The 12,426-nt window shown below is 33.4% G+C and overlaps 1 protein-coding gene across 1 annotated transcript in view; it reads left to right on the top strand.

Annotated features, from left to right (window-relative positions):
- LOC129228703 (unconventional myosin-XV-like) overlaps window positions 1-12,426 on the top strand; it is a 261,173-nt gene that overhangs the window by 228,827 nt on the left and 19,920 nt on the right. The window contains exons 49-54 of the mRNA XM_054863387.1: window positions 321-471; window positions 5,616-5,688; window positions 7,841-7,917; window positions 10,696-10,778; window positions 11,122-11,252; window positions 11,345-11,439. Of these exons, the coding sequence (XP_054719362.1) occupies window positions 321-471; window positions 5,616-5,688; window positions 7,841-7,917; window positions 10,696-10,778; window positions 11,122-11,252; window positions 11,345-11,439 (610 nt within the window). The remainder of the gene's footprint in view (window positions 1-320; window positions 472-5,615; window positions 5,689-7,840; window positions 7,918-10,695; window positions 10,779-11,121; window positions 11,253-11,344; window positions 11,440-12,426) is intronic.

Genomic DNA, 12,426 nt, shown 5'->3' with positions numbered 1-12,426 from the left:
ATTTAGGCCCAAATTTTACATAAATTCCTGAATATGGGAGAGAAAAATTACTTGCACATATTAATATTATGTACCGTTCAAAAGGGTTCTAAATAATTTGTTTCAATGCTCTAACTTAATTACGGCGGGAGTAATTTTAGGTTTTAGTTCGAACTTTTTTAGGCTTAGACGAAATTTAGGTCCTGATTTCTTCATTAAGTCAATAAAAAGTGAAGGAATTGTCCCACAGTTTTCTTTTTGACACGAAGACATCTGGATTTTGCAGCAGTTAAAATGATTTTAATTTTTTCTTCCGTCGTTAAAAAGTGTTCTGCTCACAGGTATGAAATGCTACGCACCCGTGACGGTTCCATTCGAGGTTCCATCAAACTCATCGAGAGCCTGAAGTCGAAGAAAAGCAAAAGCAAAAAGGGCAAAGACACCTCTGACTGGACGTGGAAGGAACTGGCGGACATGGTCAAGTACACGAAGGTAACAAGGCCAAATACAATGCATTGAAACTGTGTTCGCTTGAAAATTTTGATAACAGCTGTGCCCATCCTCCCCCACCAAGTGCAATGGCGCAATTCCCCCCCCCCTGCCCCAATTTTTTCTCAACCCTCTTTCCTTTTTTTTATTTTCTACCTCTTTTTTATTTCATTCATTTTTTTTAAATGTGTTTTAATAATTTTTGTTTTTAGAATATTTTTTATTTATTTGTTTTTTCCTTTATTTTTAATTATATTATTATCATTATTATATTAGAAAATTTCTGTGCTACGCCAATCACACATATTCACACAAACTAAATTATTAAATAAAAAGAAATATAAACATAATAAAATAAAATAAAGTAAATAACTTAAATTAAAAACAAATCAATAAATAAATTTAAATAAATAAATTTTAAAAATTTAAAAATCATTTCCAAAAGTTTTGATGGCGCACCTTGCGCCATATTCCTCCCCCTCCCCCCTGTGGGCACCCCTGATTGATGAAATCGCATAGCTGTCAATTCTCCCTATTCGTTTGCACAAACTAAATTATTAAATGAAAAGAAATATAAACATAATAAAATAAAATAAATAAATTAAAAATAAATCAGCAAATAAATTTAAATAAATAAATTTTAAAAATTTAAAAATCTCCCCCAAAAATTTTGATGGCGCACCTTGCGCCATATTCCTCCCTCCCCCCCCTGTGGGCACACCTGATTGATGAAATCGCATAGCTGTCAATTCTCCCTATTCGCTCGGGAAACTCCCACATTTCGATGTATTTTCTCAAACTTCCTAATGAAGTGAATGTCTCCCGATTTTTATCACAAATTCCCTAAATAAAGATCTTTCAGTAGTTAGAATTTCATGGAAAAGCCTTATATACAGGAAAATATTGACGGTCGCAAAAATGAAACCTTTTTACACGCGTGAATTAACATTACACTGTTAAATTTAAATTTTATTGCCTGCTTTAGAATTACCCTAAATATAAAGATATTGAAATCAACTACAAATTTTTAATGCATTAATTAAGAAATCATCTACTTATTTTATTTCATGCTTTTTAGCGCGAACGAAGTTTATAGAAAGTCTTTAGAATTAAACATTTTGTATATTTTATCATAAAATTTTAATACTGTTGAAAAACTTCTGAAATGGCGCTAAATGTTATTCGTTATGACTATTCTTTCAACCTATTCATAGTTTTCGGAGCATAATTTGATTTTTTTTTCTTTAAACTCTTATATTTATCGATAAATAGAAATGTTTTGAACAATCATAAAAAATTTGAGTAACCGTATAATATCCGTAGATAATTTTGTAGTGAAAAGACTGTTTGACTTTTTGCTTCGACCACGTCACAGATGTAACGTATTTTCTTGTGTCAAAGTTCATTGTTTTTTTTTTCAAATCATTGAAGTTTTTGACTGAATTTTAACTTATGTGCCAAAAATAGAGCTGAATTTTCGATGAATTTTGACGTAAAAATAAAGTTTGTGTGAATATTTTTCGATTGGATTTTCAAGGAAGAACTTCCTATGATTGGCCGGGCCAGTCAAAAAGACAGTAGTTTGCCCCTTACGGCACTTCTGATTTCAAAGTGAGAGCAATAAGGGGACATTCATTAATTACGTAAGGATCCCGAAGGGGGAAAGGGTTGGAGAAATCTCTACATACCCTTACTTTGAGGGGGGGGGTGTCAAACACATTCTTACGTTAAAGTTTTCCAAGTCGACATTTTACATTAGAAATCGCGCGGTCAAGTGGTTTGGCAGGGATCTTATTTCATTTGCGTCCGGAAGGTAAAAAACGTATTAGGATGAGCTGTTTTTTATTTGTTTTACCAAGAATAAATAGTGTAAAATATAATAAAAGAATCGCACTTTGTATAGCATGCTTTATTTTTATTAGCATCGCATCATATACAAAAAGATGTCAAAAAAACATTCAGTCTAGCTTCCAACTTTTTAGTAAATATTTCTTTTTACAAAAGGGTTTTATTTAATAATAGTGAACTTGATAACGATTCCAGTGATGTAAGATTCAGTATTTTATTGTTCTGAAAAACGAAATTTAATCTTACGTAAGAATAGGGGGGGAGGGGTTTGAAAAACCTTATGCACCCTCTTACATGGGGAGAGGGGAGCTCAAAAATTGCCAAAATCATCCTTACGTAATTAATTCATGGCCCCTATGCAATCTGCTTGATTGTTCTGTACAATTCTTACAGGTCCCCCCCCCCCCTCCCAAATGACAAAAATGCCCCTCAAAGCAACCCCTTTAAAAATTTCAATAGTGCAGTCTGCGCCATGACTCCTCCGCCCCCCCCCCCCCCCCCCCCGTCCTCCCCTAGGTGGGCACACCTGATTCTTAAACAAAAGCAGAGCGGGTAGATCATTTAAAGAAAGAAATTAGCCTCTAATTGTTGTTTCGAGTATGCAGGGTACTACTAAGCGAGCGAGCTCTATGACTCATGCATTTTAGCCTCTCTCGCTGCCATTCTGCTTAATTATACGACATTTGCACCGCTTTTAACAGTTACGTTTGAAGTTCTGATTTATAGGGCCCCTCTGAGATCATCAGAGTGACTAACATGAATGTGAACTTAGCAGAATCACCGGAGACATACAAACACTGATTTAAACATATATATTAACTATACATTATAAGTATAACTGGTAGTTAAAAGAATACCTTCTACTATGCAATAAAATTGGTTTAGTGCACCTAGTTATTCTTCAATTATTTCCCGTTTCTTAACTTTTCCATATATAAATGTTTCAAAGCACTAAAAGTCATTTCACTTTGACAAGCATATCATAATGGTACTATTTTAGCAACTAGTCTAAATTTTAGTTAGCTATTTCACTCATAGATGACAGTAAAAGCAGCAAATCTAACAAAAGAAAGTAAGGGATTTCAGTAGTGCCATCTGTGAGGCAATCCAGAAGTTAATAAGCTATTTTCTTTCAGTGCAGAATCACTCGATATTACTCACTTTTGTCATACCCATACCTAAATTCTAACTTCATCAATATAATTTTCTATATCTATTATCTTCAATCACCGTGCACCCTCGGTTCAGAACCATTGCTCTAATCTTTAATGTAAAGTATAAAGCTGTCCAATAAGCTCCTGTTCATCGTATGCTCGGTGCATGTGTGCCATTCCACGAAAAAGTCAATCCTTTGTCTCGCACGTGATGGTTCATATATTTCATTAAAAAGTACAGTAGACCCTCGTTTTACGCGGGTTTAATTTACGCGGTTTCGATTATACACGGTTAAGATTTGACACCTTTATTTTATTTTACGCGGATGAGTTTCGGTTTTACGCGGATGCGGCAATGCAAAATAATAATAATAATAATAATTTCCCCTCTTTCAAGATCCAAACTTCTAAAGATTTCAGATTACACGAAATAAACTGCATTTTGGCGTGCTAATAATCGAGCTTGGGTCACTGGACACATTTTATGCGATTGGTTCCAGAGCTCTTTCCAGAAGTAAAGTTATTAAACTCTTGCAGTTCAGAACTCACTGGAAGAAGAGCTTTTAAGAGTGACAAAGGAGGCCAAAACCAACGAGGATACCGATGTCGGTGACGCACAACCAAAAACTTTCAAATTGAAAATTTTGAGCCATTCCTAGACAATAGAAATGATCTTTCTGATTTGTTAGTGGAGGAAGATTCTATCATGGAAATGTGGCTCAAATGATCATGGATGCTTTAATGCTCTGCAAAGAATTACAGAGAAAAATTTTTAATGACTGCCAACAGAACACGAAATTAGTGTATGTTTTCTTTATGCATGTTGTGCATAAAAGTCGATATAAGTACACAATTAACTTATTATACAAGTAGTCATGACTAGAATGAAGTATTTTGTTATCTACGGCACCAAACCCCTATTTTAACACTGGTATTAGGTCTCAATTTAGGTGGTTTCGATTGATGCTTCATTTCCGCAGAACGAAACCCCCACGTAAAACCAGTGTCTACTGTAAATCTGTAGTGCACGCAAGCATGCTCGATTTTACAACATAGTTGGATAACACAAAAAAAACTGTGGTACACAATTTGCTTCAATTTTGACTAAGTAATATATTTCACGTTAATTTTATCTTTACATACTATAAAACTAAGTCTACAATAAGCGTCTGTTTATTTGAGCGTGCAAAACTTGAGCCGAATCAGCTGAAAATTTCACATGTTGTTTGTTTTAGTCCCGAAAAGGTTTAGCCTCTAGTTTGAAAACAAAAATTGGGTTAGTTTTTTTTTTTTTTCAAACAATTTTTACATAAATGCCCAAATATGGGGGTCAAAAGATAATTGCACATATGAATATTTCTAGCCGCTCCCGCACGGCTATGCTCGTACTATAAAGCTTTAAAAAGAGCTCTTTGAAACGCATGCAAATGTTTCTTCCCACTCCAAAATAAAAAAAAAATTATGTATCGTTAATTGAAATGTGTACACTTAACCGAATTTCAAGTGTATTTCATTAAGTAATAAAAAAATTCCGATATAATGATGACAACTGTCCGTCAAGATTCCCTCTTAAAAGGAAAAAAAGCATCTGGTTTAAATGCCTTTTAAAATCTCTCAAAAGAACGGAAACTAAACGTTTAAATTTAAATGATAAAATAACCTGTGACTATGCAATTCGAAATAAATTGCCGATGAAAAATTAATGAATAAAAAAAATATCCCTAAGTTGAGCATTATCGTCTGAAAATATAAATACCTAAAGCAAAGCAAAAAAAAAAAAAAAAGAAAATCAATGAAAATAAAATGAATTCATGTGTGCATTCATCCCTTATTTTTTTGCATGCATGCAAAAGAATAATGGCAGACAATACATAACATTCAATTCGAGCGAATGCATTTCATCGGTCACGCAGCGAAGGATCACGCGGCTCGCTATCTACAAATTGTATAGACAATAGATTTTGACAAAAGTCAGACATTGGGCAAAGTGAAGACAATGAGCAATTTTGATTAATCAATCAGAATGAAGTCAGTTATTACAATTAGAACAAAATAAATATAAATGCTTCCCTTGAAAAAAAATTAACTGATACTAAGAAAATTAATTATACGTCATAGTTCTAAATGGTCTTTCTTTCTATTTAGTCACCTTTGATGGCATCACTTTTGAAATTTGAAGCAGCAGAATTGAACAAACTAGCTTTGGAATGCTTCATAGGTAAGAATTCCTTGAATCCTCATACATGTAATAGCCAATTCACTGATCGAGTAACGCTCTGACGTTACCAACAATGAAACTCGCGCGCCATATCATGCGTGACGGCATTATTTCATTGTTGAAGCACCGAAAATTCAGTAATGTTTTGCATGCAGGGAAATGCTTTATTTTGACAAGGCAGTAATAGATCTGGTAACTTAACAGTTTTACTGGTCATCCTCATACATATAATAGCCAATGAGCGAGTAAAGCTCCTGACGTCATCAACAATGAAACTCGCGCCACGGCATGCATGATGATTTGATAATATGTTTTGGAAATGTTTAAAATGCAGGGAAAGGCGTTATTGTGACAAGGCTGAACTTAACTGTTTTACTGGTAAGACAAATTTTTGGGGAATGAAGAAACGAAAAAATGGTCAACAATGGATGCTATCTACTGGAGTTTAGGGTTAATCCACTGGAGTTAAGGTTAGAATTTCAACTATCAAAATGTCACCAAACGGACAATTGCTTCGATAAAATCTAGAAGAAGAGAAGCAATTTTCACTCGTCGTGCCTTGACGGACGACTTTCTAGTTTTATAATATTAAGCATTTTCCTAACACTATTCCAATAGTTGAAGCGCAGAGCATAAAAAACTGAAAGTACCTCAAAAAAGAAAAAAGAGTGTAGTTTGAATAGTTAATTTTTTTGCTAAACTCAGTGCTCCCACGGAGTAGGACATACTCAAAAAATATTAATTCGTCAGGGAATTTTATTTTGAGCAAAATAAGTCAAGAAAATGTCGGGGAAATTTATTAATTTTGTCAAAAACTTGGTAATTTTTGAAATTGGACTTAGAAAAACATTATCTTATCACTTTCGACCTTCGGCGTCGCTTCTCGCCGAGAGGAAAACTTGATTCTTCTGCGCATGCGCGCCCGAGCAAAACCAGCGTTGTGAGTGACACGCCGGAATCACTTGACTTTGATTTCAGCGTCACGCCGAAGAGCGACGTCAAAGCTCGGTGATTTCGCTTCTAGGAAACCAGGGCTTAATCAGTAGGGGACGCTGCAACCGCTGTCTAATGGCGGATGAAAAAGGTAAAACAAACAAATGCCGTAACTTATAACTTACTTTGACGCTTAGTGAATGGCGGTTATTTTTCATCGTGTTTGTTTGAAGCTTTCTCTTCTATTCCTCTGAAATTACATTACATCATTAACTCTCTGAAGCCTGTAATTTACTCCAGAGAAAACACGTGGAATGGAATGTTTTACATTTTTCTTTAGTACTGTTAATCACCGCAAGGTAGCGTATTCGAGCTCTGGAGTTGCGAATAAACTCCTGCGGATAATAGGTTATTTTTCAGAACGAATGAAAAGATGCTAATGTTACAGTTCTGGCACTAAAACGCTTAATTGTTTGTTTTTGCTTACGTTTCAAATGAAAGCAAATTTTAGATTCATTTGGAAAACCCTAAAAAAACAAAATTAGAATTTTATGGAATATTTTCTTTAAAAATCGGATAATTTCATTTCCCAAAATGAGTGAAAACGCTGTGAACATTTTTAAACAAAAAAATATTATAGGTTTCAGATTTTTATTTATTTTTATTTCATTAATTTTCTTTATTAAATTTCCGAGATCATAATTTTCAAACTACAGCGAAAGTTTTGGTGAAGCTTTTGTTTCATGTTGTACCTTTCGTCTAAATTTCAAGTTTTAATTTTTATCGCTTTTTGGCATTCTAGCGTGTGTGGTTTTGAAACGACTGTAAAAATGTTATGAGTGAATTTCACTATCGTGAAACATTCAGTTTTAAAGCTTAACAACTGTAATGTTTTCACAGCTGCGTATTGCAGCACCAGACATTGCACCTCCGAGAAATATAACTTTATTATTTTGCCGTGGGTTCGGGAGTCACATACAATGCATATTCCATACAAATTACTTGCAAAAAAATAATAATAATAATAAAATAAATAAATGATTGTCCAACTCTCATTTCTATGATAAATATAAAAAGTATTTGCTTAGTTAATTTTGATTTTCTACTTCCTGAATGAAATAAAAAACGGTTTTTTATTTAATATTCTTTGACTTTACGGTCTTTTAGTTTGCAATATTGCATGTTTGCTATTAAAACTTTAAAACTTTCTTCATTCCAGCAATAATGAGGTACATGGGTGACTATCCAATGACCAAAAACCAAATAGAAGTAGATTGTGTTTATACTATTCTAGTGGTAAGTTGAGACTCTTTTGTTTTAACATCATATTCCTCATCAGATTTTTTTTTTCTTTTTAAGTAACTAGCATATGTAGGAGGCGTGTTTTTAAAGTAAGGTCCATTTTGAAAAAAAAAAAAGAACGAGTACAGGGGGAGGGGGGGTAGAGCAAGAAATTTACTGCACAGAAATCTACCACCCTTACACTATTTTTCGACATTGCTTCCGTGATTTTCCAAGCAATGGGGTGGTTTCCTTCAGTCAAAAGTACTACTTTTAGTCATTGAAGTGGATAGAATAAGCAAGAAAAAAAGAAGACGTGGACCCAGAAAATACTTTCATTTTCCCAGCAGTTCTTTTTTTTTAATTAATTTTTTAAAATGTCCGATTTTTCAAACAAGGCGTGGTCTTTATGACGTCACAAATGATGCAATTTGGCGCATCTTTCTACTGCGTTTCCACGTTATGATAATCAATTAACGAATTAAAATTGCGCTCTACGCTTGTTATCAACCATATTGTTGCCAATACACGTGAGTAAAGATGCGAATTAAATATTTTGTTCTGTGAATGGCAACATTGAGTGGCATTTCATCATTTGTGATGTCACACGACAGAAGTGTATACAATGAAAGCGCAACGATTTAAGAATTTTTTTTTAAATATCAAACTTAAATAAATTATTTAAAAAATGGTCAGATCCTATTTTTTTAAGCATGCTCTTTCAGAAAAAAATACTTGTAAAATTTTGGAAACAACCCCATTGTCATAGTGTGGTACAGGTTTTTGTATACCTATTCGTACGAAGTTGCCGCCTGTGTAGGGGTTTTAATATTTAATTAGCACTCCCAAATGGTACCACTGTTCAGTGTTATGAAGTGTCTTTATCTAACAATAATGTGTAATCGTTGTAATAAATTGCTGCACCTAATATTTTTAGGTGCAGTTTATGTAAAGCATTGTCATTGTGTTTTATGAGACTCTTAATAGGATCTAGAGGCTGTATAGGAAGATCTGTATACTCTATAAGAAGATCTATAGAGGCTCTATAAGAAATACCTGTATAGAGTTTTATAGAATTATGGCCCAATTTTCTATAGGGCAGTTCTATAGAATTCAATAAAAATAACTCTACAGAATTCTATAAGAAGTATACAGAATTCTATAGAACTAATTTTATAGAAACCTATAGAATTTTTCTCTATAGAATTCAATAAAAATAACTCTACAGAATTCTATAAGAAGTATACAGAATTCTATAGAACTAATTTTATAGAAACCTATAGAATTTTTCTCTATAGAATTCTATAGAAAACGGCCTATAGAAAATTGGGCCATAATTCTATTAGACTCTATATAGGTATTTCTAAAGAATTTTTTTATAGAATTCTATAGACCATTTTCATAAGGGTAGTCAACCATGAGGACTCTTACAGGGCTTGGGCTGGGATGTTTTTGAACATCCTCTGATCTGCAGCAACTTTCATTTGTTTCGGCATCTGAAGTTCCTAGGTGGTCTGTGGCACAACAGCCAATAATGAACTCAGAGAACATGTTCCCCAATGTTGACTACACAGGTGACAATTTTCTACGAATAGGTATACAAAAACCTGTACCACGCTATGACAAATGCTTGAAAAATCACGGGAGCAATGTCTAAATATAGCGTAAGTGTGGTAGATTTTTGTGCAGTAAATTTCTTTGCTCTATCTGTACTCATTCTTTTTTTTTATTTCAAAACGGACCTTACTTTAAAAACTTCTCTCGTACAATAATAGTGTATGTTTAGTTCTATGAATTCCTAATAGATGGCGGTGAAAGTTAATTCATCAATCCAACTCACGAACATTGTTTGACATCAAGGTTGCGAAGACTCCTGGTAGATGGCGATGTGTTCCGATTTCTAGATTATACATTCTATTAAACGACCCGGTAGATTGCCTTGTGCTCCAATTTCTAAATTACATATTCTATTCCGTGTCATATTTGTTTATGTTCATGACATAATCGTAGTATTTTAAATTTCTATGAATGATTTTTATAATTATAACTGTGCGTTGGGTTATAATTATGCAAGATATCGTTTGGATATTATTATCATTGTTACTAGAAAAAAAATCTTCATTTCACCTCAGAAACGTGTATTTCTTGCTTGCATTTTATTTTATTTATCTATTTTTATTTTATATTATTTTACTTTATTTATTTGTTTTTTTTATTTGATTTTTTAATTTGCTAATTGTTAATTAATATATTCCTAAATTTTGATCTAATTTATTCATTTTAATTAAAATTTTTGAACCTCTGAATGTTTTAGTTCCCTCGATATATACCAGAAATGCCCACATAATCTTCGGTTGAAAGTTGCTTCAGCGATTACTCTTCCCCGTAATTTAAACCCACTTACATTATGTAACGGGTCACGTTTCGTCAACAAAAGGATCACCGGAAATGTTCTCGAAGCAACAATATTGATGGGAAAGTTTAAAGGAAAAATCGTCCTAATTCCACGTCTTTCATTAATTGCGTCAAAATCTCCCATGATTTAGAAGCCGTCAATTTCCGATTTGTTAAGCTTTCGTGATGACCATAAATGCATCTCAAGGGCAAACAACGTCTGTTTGTGGTGATCGTAAATTGACTTACGTTGAATTACATTCTTTCAACAGCAACTGATTGAATTTCAGCAATGGAATTTTGTTTCTCGTCAATTTGGAGTATTCTACATTGCGATAATTTCAACTGCTTTTCACCTTTATTTAAATGAAAAAACAATGATTGCGTTTTTCTTTACAGACTTGCCATAAATATCCTCAGCTGAGGGACGAAGTGTACTGTCAGTTGATGAAACAGACAACAAATAACAAAAGTCCTAAACCGTAAGTAATTATTTTTTATTTTACAGTTTCAGTGAATGGAAGTATTTTATTTGTGTTGCAAATTTTATTTCTGGAAGAGGAGTGTGGTATACATTAAACTCAATACATTTTATCAAACAATGTATAAATAAGTTAGTACTTTTCCGTTTAAAGGACACCACTTGGCATTTTGTGGTAAGTCATGCAAGAAGTTTTTAAGAAATCGCCAAAAGTCTACCAGCGGCATATTTTGATTGATATTGTGGTTTTGAGTAGAATGTCAAATGGCAACCCTTTTAACGGAAAAATACCTAATATTATAACAATGTTTTGTTAAAAAATAAATAAAACAAATTTATTGCAGAGATAGTTGCCAGCGAGGTTGGCGGTTATTCTCCATAGTAGCATCTTATTTCGAATGTTCTGATGCTCTCAAACCTTACCTGTTCAAGTACTTAGAAACAGCTGCTTATGACAAAAGAAGAGCTTACCACGGTAATTATGCAACTACTTATATTTTTATTTGGAGGTTTAGAGATTTTATTTAGAGTGCTGTGCTATATATACATATTTTTTTTTCTATCAAGGAACTGCTATGGTATGTTTGCAAAACTTAAGGAAGACTTTCAAATATGGTGGAAGAAAAAATGTTCCCAGTGTTGAAGAAATTGCTGCAATATCGGTAAGTTTAAGATACACAAATACATCGTGACGTATTTAAAAATTATTTTGGGATGCTCCTTCAAACTTTTAAATAACACAGGATTACATGTTTTTTGGTGTTTTGAATTTGATAAGTGTCTTTAGCTAATGCGAGTACGCTGAATATGAATTTGGTTTGAGCCCATCATGTCCAGATTTTTCGCAAAATTAAAAAAAAAAATTTATTAGATATTTTGTACTAAAGCAAAAAAATACCTTCTTGATATTTCCTGAATTACATTGAAATTATTTTTTTAAATGTCCTACCGTCGAGAAAACCAAATATTGACCATCAACAAAGTCAAATATTCATCACCAAGAAAGACGAAAGAAAATAAACACGCGACAAAGGACAGTTTACATGACGGAATAAGTTGGGTCCTTCACCCCTCTGTATCTGAGCCCCATGAAGACTTACAAAGTTGATTTTTGGTATACGCAATCTCTAGTGACCCCTGATGAAGCCTTGATGCACCAATTAAAAATATTTTAGTATAATGTTATGTTTATTTCATTTCAGTAGCAACTCTTTTTCATTTTCACATCTGTCAAAGTCAACTGACGGCATCAGTAGTTGTTCACGAAATAGTTAGCATCAGTTGTTTGTAGCACCAAGTTGTGTTTTGTTTTCTGAGTGTTTAGTGCGTTATAATGTCATCAAGAAAGTGTAAAAACAGTCCTGATACATTTTGTTACGTGTGTGGTGATTTAACGATAACAAAGCTCAACGAAACGTAACAGTATTTATTAAGAAAGCTTATCACGCTTACTTAGGCGTAAAGCTTGGTGATCAGGACAAACGTTGGGCTCTACACAAAGTGTGCTTAGCTACTGAGAAAATTGACAAAAGGTATATGTAGCTCTTCACCTTTCGTCATTTCTATGGTATACTCGTAAAGAGATCCAAAAAACCATGGAGACGACTGTTACTTTTGCTCCTGCTATGTCAAGGGTTTCAATTCGAAAA

This window comes from Uloborus diversus, chromosome 8, assembly GCF_026930045.1.
Source record: "Uloborus diversus isolate 005 chromosome 8, Udiv.v.3.1, whole genome shotgun sequence".
Lineage (NCBI taxonomy): Eukaryota > Metazoa > Arthropoda > Arachnida > Araneae > Uloboridae > Uloborus > Uloborus diversus.
Note: the sequence above shows the minus strand (reverse complement) of the source record. Positions and strands in the feature narration are given on the sequence as shown.